At 38.3% G+C, this 14,090-nt stretch overlaps 1 protein-coding gene across 2 annotated transcripts in view; it reads left to right on the top strand.

The window, feature by feature from the left end:
* The window catches only part of PDE8A (phosphodiesterase 8A), a 128,251-nt gene that overhangs the window by 105,471 nt on the left and 8,690 nt on the right, over positions 1–14,090 (top strand). For both annotated transcript variants that reach the window (XM_084293089.1, XM_084293090.1), the window contains exons 10-19: positions 1,144–1,195; positions 1,296–1,338; positions 2,356–2,433; positions 3,661–3,731; positions 4,378–4,542; positions 7,135–7,183; positions 7,427–7,562; positions 9,708–9,906; positions 12,531–12,748; positions 13,610–13,742. In XM_084293089.1, coding sequence (XP_084149215.1) covers positions 1,144–1,195; positions 1,296–1,338; positions 2,356–2,433; positions 3,661–3,731; positions 4,378–4,542; positions 7,135–7,183; positions 7,427–7,562; positions 9,708–9,906; positions 12,531–12,748; positions 13,610–13,742 — 1,144 coding nt within the window. The remainder of the gene's footprint in view (positions 1–1,143; positions 1,196–1,295; positions 1,339–2,355; positions 2,434–3,660; positions 3,732–4,377; positions 4,543–7,134; positions 7,184–7,426; positions 7,563–9,707; positions 9,907–12,530; positions 12,749–13,609; positions 13,743–14,090) is intronic.

Below are 14,090 nucleotides of genomic sequence, written 5' to 3' on the forward strand. Positions count from 1 at the left end.
TATCTATCCCAGTATAAAGGAAACTTATGCAAAGAAGGGAGCGTCAGACCTCTGTATTTAATTCCTTGGGTTAAAATCACCTTTCCATGTTGTGTACAAGAAATGTGAAATTCTCCCAATTCTCCCTAGAAAGGAGCCAGAGATCCAGATGTGCTCACTTGTGACTCTTTCTGTGTATTGTGTGGGGAGCACCAGAACCTACATCCTGTTCTACTGTTCACCTGTAGCATGTCCCTCACGTACTCATGGCCGTTGTCAGGTGTCTTTCTGTGATGAGGTTACTGGGTGCTTTGATCCTGGTCCAAATTCAAGCATGTCTTGGTCCCCAGGTAAAGCATTTTGGAGCATGCAGGTATATGTTAGTTGTTGGTACGTTTGTGATGAGTACATCTGTATGATATTGGAAAAGAAAGTGTATCAAATCACATGCAGTAGCAGTATAAAAATCCCTTTAAGGCAACACAGACATTAATTAAAAGCACTGTGCATTATCTCCAGACTTGGCTGAGACACTTCTTTAGGAAGTTGTGTCAATGTGAAGGAGAGGCCAAATGCAGCTTCTTCATGCAGTTACTTCCTTTAAAAGAAAAAAAAAAAAAGTGTTTTAGGTTGATTTCATCCCTTGGAAGTAATTCATGTTCTCTAGTCTACATCAATAGCGTGAAGATATTTCCAGCTTATTATGCCAAACTTGTAAAACTAATATATTCTGTGTACATTGTTACTTAAGGAGAAATCTAAGCTCATTTGAAACTGGCTTAGAAAGTTTCCTGCTAATCAAAGATTTAGTTTTCAGATTGATTGCCCTGTCCCTAAATCCTATAGAAAGCTTCAGTTGTTGGACTGCAGTGTTGCATATTTTTTCAGTTATATCATACCTGAAGCATCCTACAGTTGCCCAAAAGAAGGTAGGGGAGGCATGGAGAAAGAGGAAGGAACAATCTTTGCAAAGGATGTTTCCATTTTGTATTCCCTGTCACCTGCAGCAGAACTGTTTTGGTCTTTTTTCCATTCCCTACCTAGCCTTCCTGCCAGAACAGGATTTGTCTTACATTAATTTGTTGCTATTGCCCATTTTGTGTATCAGCACTGAATTAGAGCTGAGGTTTGGATGGGAATTAACACGCTGTTTTTTGCCTGCAGAAAGATTAGACACTATGTGTCAATTAGTAGACTGTGCAATGACAACAATAAGGTAAGTGAAAATGGTGATACGCTTGCTTTAGTTTGAGCCCTAAATACTACAAAATAATGGAAAAGTTCTGACTAACTGGATTTCTCATACTGATTTGTAGGCGGAGAAGACATGTGAACGTGTTCAGGCTGAATCTCAGACAGGTATGACACATCTCTTCTGTCATAATAAGTGGAAAATGTACCTGGGGAAAGAAAGAAGCCAGTTGCTAGTATATGACTGAAAACCACAGCTGCACAGGGTAGTCCAAGTCTGAGCAGTACTATTTAGCTAAGGACAGTCTGAACAGTACTATTTAGCTAGCAATAAACTGGGAATCCATCTCAAAAGGCAGCAAAATAAATAGAAACTCTCTCTACCTGCCACATTTGTCTTAGAAATGCTATAAAACAACCCCAAAATGCTATAAACCCAGAAATGATATAAAGCAACTCAAAAATACAAGAGGGGCCGGGTTGGTATTGTGGTATTGCTGGATTTGGTGTCATGTTTCAGTTGTAGGTAGTGGATCTCTGTGGCAAAATTAAAGATACCGAGGTTGCTGTCTAGTCAGCATGTTGCTACAGCTGGTCTATAGCTTGCTGCATGTCTGCTTGCATTGCTTTTAACTGTCCTGCGGAGTATTTCCATGGGGAAGGAAATGAGTATCACCACCACTACTGTTCATCCTCATCCCACGTATCAACACTGCAGTTAAGACATCTTTGGCATCTGTGCCATGAGTACTTCTTAATTGTAGTGTTTGGTAGGACAGGTTGTATCTGTTGGAGTCTGTCAGGGATCTGGAATGCATTGCCTAGTTTACTAGTGTGTATTGTACTTTGGGACAACAATTCTTTTGGCAGTTATCACTTGAGTGAACTCGTCGGGTGTGTTGCATAAGTTGTATTCACAAGTACATTTACATTGTGTCAAGAGAGGAACTTTTCCCTCTGGTAGATCCATTCTGCAAAAACATATTGTCATGTTTTGTCAGAATGCATGACTGGGACAATGACAATGTAATTGGGCAAGAGTTTAAAAATGAGTTTTCATTGTCCCTCATCTGTTGGAGCATTCTGCTAAATATCACTCAGCTGCTGTGAGGCTTTCTCTGAGTTTCGGTTCCTTTATCATACATCTTAGGCAGAGCTTATGTCCTCATATAATTTTCTCAACAGATATTCAGACTTCCAGACACAAAGACAGGAGGAAAGGATCACTAGATGTCAGATCTACAACATCAAGAGGGAGTGATGGTATGTTAAACAAGCAGATTTTTTTTATTTCTACATATATTCAATTTTTTATGTGCATGCACACATACACATACAAATACAGATAAGTATATATGTGTATATACATATACTAAAAAAACAGCAAGGCATTCGCCTGTGAACAACAGCCCCATTTTCTTGAACCACTGAAGAATGGAAGGCTATCATCTATCATCCTGCATGGAAGACCTTAGGAGATTCAATAGCAGTACTTTCAACTACAAATCGCAGACTCTAAACCTAACAAATTACTGCATTTCTTACCTCTTCTCTCGATAAATATATGATGTAAATTTTCTTATGAGTTTTGTTTTCTTGTCACTGTTTTGTACTGTATTTCATCATAGCACCCCGACCTTGATAGATGAATCACATGTTGAAAACTTTTCCTGATACTTGCATGGCTCTGCTAAAGCACGGATCATTACAGTCTAGGGAGCATGCACTAGTGAAACATGGGAGGAGGTCTGTGGCAATGAGTATACTATCATGCCCCAGTATGACAAGAATAGCATTGATTCTTTTTCTAAATAGGTGTTCAGTACGAAGTAACAGAGATCTGTCTGTATTTTATAGGAACACAACATAATTATATAGAAAATTCCCTTTTGGGCCTTTTCTCTACAAAATCAGAATTGCTAACTGAAATAAAACTTTTTCTTTTTCTTTTTCTTTTTTTTTTTTTTTAATTTTCAATAAATGAGGGGCCAGGACTTCTGCTATTTTAATTTGGCATAGCTTTCTTCACTTCATAAGAGCTTCACTGATTTACCTCAGCATGGTAGCTGACTCATTATGACTTGTCATGTTGAACCAGTCAGAAAAAGTATTTGTATCTTATAATAACCTAAATGCAATTGTTACCTACATGTGCCTGCCAGTTTACGCACACACACATCCGTATAGTCTTTTAACTCAGTATTTCCTTAAATATTTTAATCAGTTCAAATACAAAAACAAAGCAATGATTTTGCCAGGCTGTTACAGCTACTTATCTCTAATCTGGATAGCAATGGTTCAGCAGGCATCTTTTTGCACCTGTGTGTCCCGAGCATAACAAGCATGTGTATGCATTCTACAGTAGATCACTTGTGAAGGGCACAGCAGGGTAAGCAGTTTAGAAAACGAATCTAGATTTCTTGGCTGAAACCTCCTGTCCTGCCATGTCACTGGATTCAGGATACTAATTCTGCTTTGTTTCCCATGCAGGCAGCTCACAAAGGAGGCACTCTTCTATGGCCAGGATACATTCCATGACTATTGAAGCACCTATTACCAAGGTAATGTGCAACTGTTGCTGGCTACTGGCAGTTGTGCTGTACTGGAATACCATGGCCCAAGGCTCCAACAAAGCATCTAGGCTGAGGAGCAAGGCAGTGTTGGTCTCCAGTGCAACTTCTTCCCCCCTTCTACCAGACCACTGATGGAGCTCCAAGAAACAGATGCTTTGAACTGAGTCCTCCCAAGGCTGTGTAGCAGAGTGCCCTCCCTGTGGCCAGCCACAGCATGATCCTTTTGAAGGATTCTTGCCTTTGTGGAGGAGGAGACTGGAGTTCCTCCTTCTTACTTACGCATTATAAACTGCCTTCTGAAACCATTCAAGGATTTGTCAAAAATCACCTCTTCTATAAAGTGGCAGAGGCAAATGGAAGAAGGTTACACTGAATCCATTCAGAGTCATTTGGGGGCTGTGCCTTGAACAGGAAAGTATTAATAAGGCTGCTGTCTTTAAGGCTGTTATCTTGTTCCTAAAGGTAATCGTAAATGTCAGTGTTTTGTTAACATCCCTTTCACTTTTATTCCCCACATGTGGATTAAATTTTTAGATCTGATTTAATTGCTGTGAGTTTTTCGTAATAATTGATGAGAGTGTTGTTTCTTTCTTAAATTACTTTTAAATTCAAATCATGTCTGATGTTAAACTAGGTAATAAACATCATCAATGCTGCACAAGAAAGCAGTCCAATGCCAGTTGCAGAAGCTTTAGACCGAGTTTTGGAGATATTAAGAACCACTGAATTGTACTCTCCACAACTGGGAACAAAAGATGAGGATCCACATACAAGCGACCTCGTTGGAGGGTTGATGACAGTAAGTATATACTGCTACAAACGGCTATTGATGTTCTGCTGCCTGATGTTCCTGGTTACCTGATCGTTATTATCTGGCAGATGCTTTGCCTAAAAATGCCAAATTTTCATGAAAAACTGCTCACTTCTTTTTGTGTTTTCTCCCCACCCCTTTTATTAATGTAGCTCTAGAATAAAATTGACCAGTCCCTTTCAAGCATAAGTTTCACTAGAAGTGGGAAGTAAAACACTTTTTTCCAATGTGTATTGTTTCAGAAATACATAGATGGGAGAGGAAGAAGGAAAGACAGCTAGACATGTATATTTATTAATTAGGATTAGAATGGACTGTATAAAAAGTATATAAATAAGAAGTATGGGTTTACAGAAGAATGGAAAATACTTTTGAGTTGCTATTTCTTAGATTATATTCGAATATTTAGAGACTCAGAAAGATCAGTGCTTTGAGCTAAGAACATGAACGTTCACATGAAAACAAAATGATGCTCCACAGAACTCATAATTTAAATAAATAAGGCAAAAAAAAAGGACTGGAGGAGGCAGCATATATTACTACGTTATCTAAAAAGGAACAGGGATATTAGAAAAAGAAGCGTTGTACCCAAAATTGAACAAAGGGCATGAAGCAAAGCAAAGAATTGAACTTAAACCTTCAGAGTCTGGAGTGTGGCCCTCCTGATGATAACTAGATGAACTTGGTTGAATGTTACCTGTGCCTCCAGGATAGGTGTTCCCATTAGTCTGTAGATTGCATATAAAAGGCTACCTCAGGAAAAAAAAGAAGACAGTGTGTTGGGTGCAAAAGGCTCACAAAATGTGAGCTTTTCAGAGATGTCTCTGGGCTATTACAATTTCATGCTCAAGACAACTTTGCAGTATCCATTAAAGTCTTGAAAGAGTTTAAATATATTGTTGCCTTGTACAATAACACAGCAAATGTCTAATCAGGAGAAACATATGTGAGACTTCAAGAATTCCAGAGGATCAGAATGTTTCCTACAGGGTTGAATTTACTAGCACAGGAAACAAAATATATCTTTACATTAACCATAAAAATATTGTTGGAATGGCAATGCATTAGAGTCTCAAAGTGAATCTTTTCTCCTGTTGACGATGCAGTCCATAAACTTAGCTGGGTACTCCTTTTTGTAGATGGTATGTTCTTTACATACATTTGTATTCTGCTTGTAATTCAGTCTATGGTCCCAGAACATGCAGGTAACAAAATTACAAAATACAAAATCCTTCCTGAATATAAAACAAAGGCTATTTTATGGAGCAATAGAAAAGCTGAGAAAACCCATTTCAGGGTATATGGTGTATGCTGAGTTTTAAAATGATCTGGGAGAAATATTTTTTCCAGCAAAGGGGACCAGAATCTTATTATTCCATGTCATGTTCAGAAGCTATATCTGAGTTGTAGGGAACAAGCAGTAGGTTATTGGATTTGAACTCTTACACAGAATTCATGATGGGAAGGGCATTTGGAGTTCAAAGATGGATTTTCCAGATACAATTACACCTACTATTTCAACTCCTAAAAAAATAATCTTTGATTCTAAAGGATTCACAGCATCTGGTGTTCCAAATCCTTGTTTCATAGCAGTGCTATTGAAGAGTCACTGAGCCAATTAGAGTGGTAGTACTCCCTTTCCTTTATATCGCAGAACTTCAGACTAATTTGCTTCCAAATTTGAAAAATAAAAATGAGTTGTAACAGTTCCTGTACGTGCAGGAATTGCATGTTCAGATACAGCATCCACATTTACCTCAGCTATGCTTTGGGTACATAGCATAGGGAGGTACATTCAGAAAGACTGATTTTTTTTATAACCATTTTTTTTACATCATGACATTGATGTAAACATTGATGTGTGGTAACTAACAGTCTGTATACATCAAAAGAGGAGGCAGAATTTGGGCCACAGCATTTAGAATTATGAGCAGAAAGGTAAATATTAAATGGATCATTCAGTTAGTTTTAATCCTTTGGCTGAGTTTTCACATTAGGCATCATGCCAGAATTACACCTAGGAGGCACTGAGCTGGAGAATACACAAGCACACGTTCTTTGATAGAAGGGAAGCCCAGAGTAATTTGTTGCTCTGTAATCCCAGCAACAAATCACAAGATTCTTATGCTGCTGAGGTGACCTGATCTGTCAATACCGGGGGAGGAGAGCAGAACCATGTCTCCATCTGTGCCCTCCCACCACCCACCTTTGCTTGTTGAAGGGAAGTATACAGACATATGGTGTCTGGTTTGTGGCATACACCCAGACCTGGTGTCTGTGTTGTCCAAACAAGAGTGGATGTGAAGCTGTAATTTCAGACTTCTATCTACACCTGAGGTACTCAAGTTTGCACCTATCAGAGTTCATATTGTATCCCACCTCTTGCAGTTTCTCATCCATAATGAGCTGTATGTAAAACAAGCAAATGTTAACAGGGCACACAGATATAGCAGAGGCAGCTTTGATGACTATGATATGTTGTAATCAGGATTCTCTAATGTTATTGTGCTATTTGTTGTCATCATTGTATAGACCTCTTTTACAATACCCTGCATTTAATTCTCAACTTTCATTGAACAGGATGGTTTGCGAAGATTATCAGGGAATGAATACATACTGTCAGCAAAACGTAAGTCTTAATTTGGCACTTCGTTAGACGTTAGCATATTAAAAATTTTAAGAAATATGCAGAGTGATCAGTTGTTCTTTTTATGAACATTGTTTTTACTTTATTTATAAACATTTTTCTGCACATTACTGAGCTATACAGAAATGAGACCTGCTAGGCATTTGTACGGAAAAGAAAGTATGTAAGGAATAGTAGTGTATCTTGAGGTTATTAATAGTGATCTGCAAATATATTCTTCAACAGAAACTCATCAGGTCGCTGGCAGTTTGATCTCTCCAATCTCCCTCAATGACATACCCCCACGGATAACACAGGCAATGGAAAATGAAGAACACTGGGATTTTGATATTTTTGAACTTGAGGCTGCCACCCATAAAAGGTCAGTAAACTCAAGGGCTCATAAATTCAAGTTGCTGAAAATTGACTTAAATATCATCCTGTAATCAGCTCTTCAATTTCTCTACCTTTGCTTTTCAAATGGAATTACTTATATTTTCAAAGTCAAATGTTTGAATTTTTCTCATTGTGTATGAACCGATTATATATTTTTGTTTCATCATATGTTCTTTCCTGCAGATTCCCAGTTGATGTAAGTGAAAATTATGTATCTTTGATATGGTATAATAACAAAGCAACATCATTTTACAAGCCTTCCTTTTCTGTTTTTGAAAATAGAAAAGTTCTATCAATCAAATTGTTATCTTGTGGGGATTCAAATTCAAATTCTGTGCAGCTACACACAAAGTCAACACACTGGTCCTAATTTGATCAGTTGTTATAGATCATGATTTATGTTCTCTTTATGTAATTGGGTATTTTTTTGTTCCTGGACAGTTCAAATACAGCTTTTCAGCAGAATTCTCATTTCTGGGATCAAAAGAATTTCTTTATTCTATCAATTTAGCAGGCTACATTTTATGTATAAGGTTAACTGAAGAATATTTACTGATAAAAAGTAAAGCATACCAATTTCCATCACAAGCATTTCCAAAGGTTTTGATAGTCTGTACTTCATTAGCAAATGCTCCCACTATGATTGTAAATCAATCTTTTTGTTTAAATCATTGGTTTTATTTCCTGATGCCTATCAAAAATTCTCCTCAGGGTCTAGTTTCATACGTCGCGGTTTCTCTTAGCTTAAAGCTTCTGTGAGATTGTAATTTGAAGGCTAGATTCTGCAATGAAATTGACTATTTTAAGCCCCCATCAAAATCCCAGATCCATGAGAGCTTTGAAAGATATTTAAAAACAGTGTCTAAGCAAGATACTAAGGTATTTAATTAATACATACACATTTTAATTTTAGGCAATGTTTTTTGATTCAAAAAGATGGAAAACATTCAGATTTTTTTTTTCCTTAAAGTGATCCAACTTTAAATTTCTTTGTAAGTAAAGAAATTTGCCCCATTATTTTAGGTTCTTTTTTCCATGTTTTTATTTCTGGTGAAGTATTATGGATACCGTAATTGAAAAATAAAGTTAATGTAGTCAGTGTGATTTACAATTTTTAATATGCACATTGCAGTAACTAAAAGAATTAAATATCCCAGGTAACATGTATGAGATGACCAGACAGGTTTATCTTTTCTTACTGACTTGAAGAGGCCACAGGAGGACGAAGGAGGTGTTTTGTTGCCTAAAGGTATTATAATTAGGATTGCCTCCTGCTGCTGTTAAATAAAGGCAATTCATTTATTAAGGGAATTAAGGTGATCTTCAATGAATCACAACCATGAATATGTTATTAATACTGTCTTCAAGCCTAAGCAGACTTATGGTAGTAAGCCAAGATAATTCACTAAATCTAAGCCTACTACAGTAGACATTGCGGTTCCCTGACACAGAAACCTGGAGAGATCTTTGGCAGTGGTACATGTGGTATTAACGATCTAGCAGTCAGAGAGATCTCACTTTAGTGAAATCCCAGCCAGCACCTGTTTTCATTTACTTCCAGAATGCTTCCATATCTCATCCTCTATTGCATACAAAATCAATGAGCAATGGAAACCTTCAAGTGGGGTGTGTGAAAGAAATGGAGCAGCTCTGCAGAGCAGAAAGAATACTGATTGCAGCAATATATAGTATAGATATACTTAATCTAACTGTAAACAAACTGGTTTAGGAAACTGGCAGTAGTAAGATTACCTCCCTCCTCTAATGTTCTGTGTTCAGTACATACTAATTTATCTCATTTTAGCTGCAGTCTACATTTACCCAGCATAGTTTCCCCAAGCCCCAAAGTGCTGCTACCTGGAATACAGCATAAATATAGAGCCTGCTTAATATTCCTGATAGTGTGAGGAACTGGCATATTCTGAGAGTTGGCACATGATAGGAAGATTTCTACAGATCTGGATTTCTACAGATCTGGATTGCAATTCTGAAACAAGCAAGTCTGTATACAGACCTGACACGTCTTTAGTTTAAAAAAAAAAAAAAAAAGTATAGATTCATACTATTCACATTATGTAATGTGCTTTCAACCTCATTTGTTTTAAAATTTTGTGTTTGTTTTTCTTCACAGGCCCTTGGTTTATCTAGGTCTCAAAATATTTGCTCGCTTTGGAATCTGTGAATTCCTAAACTGCTCAGAATCAACTCTGAGGTCGTGGTTACAAGTTATTGAAGCTAACTACCATTCCTCCAACTCCTATCATAATTCTACTCATTCGGCAGACGTGCTACATGCCACTGCTTATTTCTTGTCTAAAGAAAGAGTAAAGGTGAGTCCACATTTCTAAGAAACAGCATAGGTGGGAAGTATAGGTGGGATTAAAGCAAGACCTCTCAGAAAAGATGCCAAGACCCATATGTCTACTTAGTGCTAACCCATGTGGCAGCTCTGAGGTCAAAGAACTGGGTTGCTTTACACAAGTTCTAGGATCTGTTGTGTAGTATATGTGGAAGAATGGATACTAGTATTACAGGAATTGAGCTATACTTGATGAGAATAAGAGAGCCTCCTTTTAAAACAAAAATTCCTGGTATAGTTAATTTTTCTCACATAGATGAGCTAATGACACTATTTTTGTGATGGTCCCCACACATACAGATTTAATCAATCATCATTTCTTATGCCTTTTTGCAAAAGACTCCCAGGACAATATAGGCCATAAAATATTTTTGGTACTTCCAAAGCTGTATTACCCACTAGACGAAATGCCCTGAGGCTTAAAGAGACTGCATTGGAGAAGAGTGTTGAAACAGATTAGTTGTTGAAGTTCCTTGTACCATAATGCCCAGTGGTGTATTAGAGCCTCTGACAAGCAGAATAAATCAGAGCAGCGTTTGTTCTCACACACCCAGAGGGCAGACTAGAGTGTGAGAAGGGGAATTAAAACAGTGCTTGCATGTGTACGCAGTGGAGTGGCAGTACGTATTTCTGAGTTGCATTTTTAGACAGAAATTCCTACCCTGAATTGGCCTGCCTAAGGATAGTGCTAGTGATGGGCACTCGGCTGAGACATTTGTGATTGTAAACAAGCTTCTGACAGCTCATTAAAATTGTAGTAAATCCCTTAACCTGGAGCTGCAGCTTATTAGTGTGCTCTCCAGAGGCTGACTCACAGATACCATATGCCAAGTGGGAATAGAACTTCACAGGATATTTGCAGTCCCTTATTTGCCAGAGGTTTAACTGGTCTTCCCAAGAACATCTATGAAAAACAGACAAGATCTGGAATCATTTCAATGCCACAGAAGCATGACTGCCTCCTCCTTTTCAAAAATGTTATTTCCATTCCTCTGTAGGCATAGCAAAAGAAAAAAAAAATGTTGCAACAGAAGAAGGAGTAGAATCAAAGTTCAAGATTCTCTCTTTATCTTCTCAGATTTACAGCCCAGCTGCTTTTGTGTTGTCCAGAGTTCAACTTAAGTTAAATACAGAAGGCCAGATTCTGCCACTCAGAATCACACAAAGATTTTTTTAGTAAATTGAACTCCGTTCTTGTCTGGGAAAATTTTCTGGCTCCCAAATTAAAGCAGTATTCTCAGAATCATTTCCACTTCTGTGCCATAGGAGTTAACACAACAAAGTTAGAATCCTTGACCTGAAGTCAGAGGTAAAGGTACTGTAAATCCCTTTGAAGTTTGTTATGTCACACTCAGGAAATAAGCATGAGATACATTGCTGTGGCCCTACAGGTCAAGTATTCTCCAGTTTCTTGCCACTTTCCATCTGCACAAGTCTTTCTCAGCCAGACAGAGATCAGTGTGGCCCTCCCAGGAGAACTTGTTCTAAAATCCCTCTCCCCTAACTTTATACCTCAAAATTAGAATCCCATGAGCAGCAGCTGAAAGAAAGAAGGAAGAACCTAACACACAGGAGATAGTATTTCAGACAATGGTAACTATGAACCTAGGGTAGAAATACTTCTTTGCCTTTTCTTTTTCTCCACAAGAACCTTTTTGCAGTCCTCACTGAATAATATCCTTGCTCCATCAAAGTCACTGCGTTAATTTCACACAGTGAAATAAGGTATACACAGTCTTTTCTACTGAGTGAAAAAGTATGAGTGAAAAGTCTGACCATTGTGAATGGTACAATCAAAGTCAGTAAAAAAATGTGGACCTTAACTCAAGCTAATTGAACTGGAAATTATCTGTCCTGCATCTAGATTCAGCAGGGGAACAATTCTGCTCATGTCTCTTTCATTTTATTAAAAATTTTAACATAAGTGTTTTGTATTTATGGTCTTTCACAAAAAGCACAGCATAAACACAGCATAAAGGTTAGTTTCAAGAAGCATACAATAAAGTTTTCTGAGATCCTTAGTGCTTTTTCTCCTATTAGTATAGTCATGGATGTATATCCATGGATATAAACCATCAAGAATTCTTCACAGAACTCATAGTAACTCTAGCCTCAGGACACTATTATAGAACTGGATGTATGTGAAATACTCTTTACAAATCACAAACCTAGCCAGCACATAAGTGGAATATGATTAGGACACATTCAGTTTCCAAAAGAAATGAAGGAGTCTGGTGGAAATATAATTATTTTTAGCAGTGTTCATTTTTTTTCCAAGGGTATTTCCCTAACTCAAGTGAAGGTGGTTCGTGTGTTGTTAGAAAACACAAACTAATTTATTACTTCGCATTTATTTAATTTGATGTGCTTTGTGAAAGGTGTGGCTAGATTCAAGAGGAACAAAATGACTTAAAAAGTCATGCAGTGTTCAATGAAGCTTATAATGAATTTTCCATTGCTCTGTCTAGAACATCTGACCCTTACTGATCTGCAGAGTTCTGGCTTTTCTCCCTTAGCAACTTGGCTTAACCTTTATGGACAGAGTAGGGTTTCTAATGAGTCTGCCAGGAAACCTAAGCATCTTTCTATTTCCAGCAAACTTTGGATCCGATTGATGAGGTTGCCGCACTTATTGCTGCCACAGTCCATGACGTGGATCACCCAGGAAGAACAAATTCTTTCCTGTGCAATGCTGGCAGTGAGCTAGCAATTCTCTACAATGACACTGCAGTGCTGGAGAGCCATCATGCTGCCCTGGCTTTCCAGCTCACCACCCGGGATGACAAATGCAATATATTTAAAAACATGGAAAGGTAAGCTTAAACACAGGGTCCCTGTCTGCCCACTAACATCTCTCGGTTTCTTCTGAGTAGTACAAGATAATGCAAACAAGCATCCTAGAGGAGAGCATGCCTTGTGGATAACTGTATGTAGCCTTTGTGAAAGTTTGCTTCTAAAACAGTACAATACTTCTGCCTGTCCTGCACAGGCTTAGGAGTCATTCCATGGTTTCAGTTCCTCCTGTGAATAAAAAGACAGACCTTGTCTAAGGAGCTTACAATGTAAATCCTGACGTTAGCAAAGTCTTATTTTGTATTCTTGGACATTGAAGATAAACTATGGATGAGTGGATGTATGTTTGCTGGGTAGAACAAAGATGGAAAGAGTCAGGAAGAATCACTAAAACATTAAATGTCTTCTTGCAATGGGAAGGGTAGTGAAGGACCTGCTCTTCTCCTTCCAGCACAGAGCAGGAAATACATTTAGGGTGAGGATGACCACTGCCTTGGCTCATTCAAGATACAGCTGAAAAGTATTGCTGAAAACTTGGCGGGAGCTTGAGCTGTGGTTGAGTGTCTGTGCTAAAAGCCTTGGGAACACACCGGTGTGATGTGTCCTGGCAGCCCTCCTGAGTAGCTGGTGCCTCTGCTTCTGCACAGCTCTTACATTGTTTCTCCCAGAGATCCAGTCATGCCTCTAGCATATATGTCTCTGTGCACCAAAGGGTACTTCATCCAGCATAGATGTAGCTACCCAAGCCTTTCTTACTATTCTTTCTTCCCCTCGCACCTCTCAGCAGCACAAATGGTCTTTAGCATTTTTGTTAGGCTTGTTTTAGCAAGCAGCCCTTTGTGCACCAGCCAACATTCTTAATTGTTTCCTTCTTTAAACAGGAATGAGTATCGAACCCTTCGCCAAGCCATTATTGACATGGTCTTAGCAACAGAAATGACAAAGCACTTTGAGCATGTCAACAAGTTTGTCAACAGCATTAATAAACCCTTGGCAGCGCTTGAAGAAAATGGGGTAAGCAACACTGCAAATCTTCCTTAAAATAAATAAGCAGGGACTGGGAACTGTTGGCAGTAGGAAATCTCCATGTGGTATTCTGAGAAAGTTCATGAGAAACATGGAGAAAGAGAGGTTAGAAATGTGTCTTTCACCTCTGGGTTTCAGTACCCATCTACTTAATGTCATCATCACCCATTTTGAGGATGAGTGGGACTCACTTGGTTCCTATTAATATTGCAGCACTATGATGTTTTATGAAAACCAGCCATGTACTGGGGACCAGAAGCCTGTATATGTTCCTCTTAAAAATGCCATTTTGATGAACCCAGTCACTCCAGTGGAGAGAGTGCTAGCAGCAAGACC

The sequence above is a fragment of the Netta rufina genome (assembly GCF_964035555.1).
Source record: "Netta rufina genome assembly, chromosome: 11".
Lineage (NCBI taxonomy): Eukaryota > Metazoa > Chordata > Aves > Anseriformes > Anatidae > Netta > Netta rufina.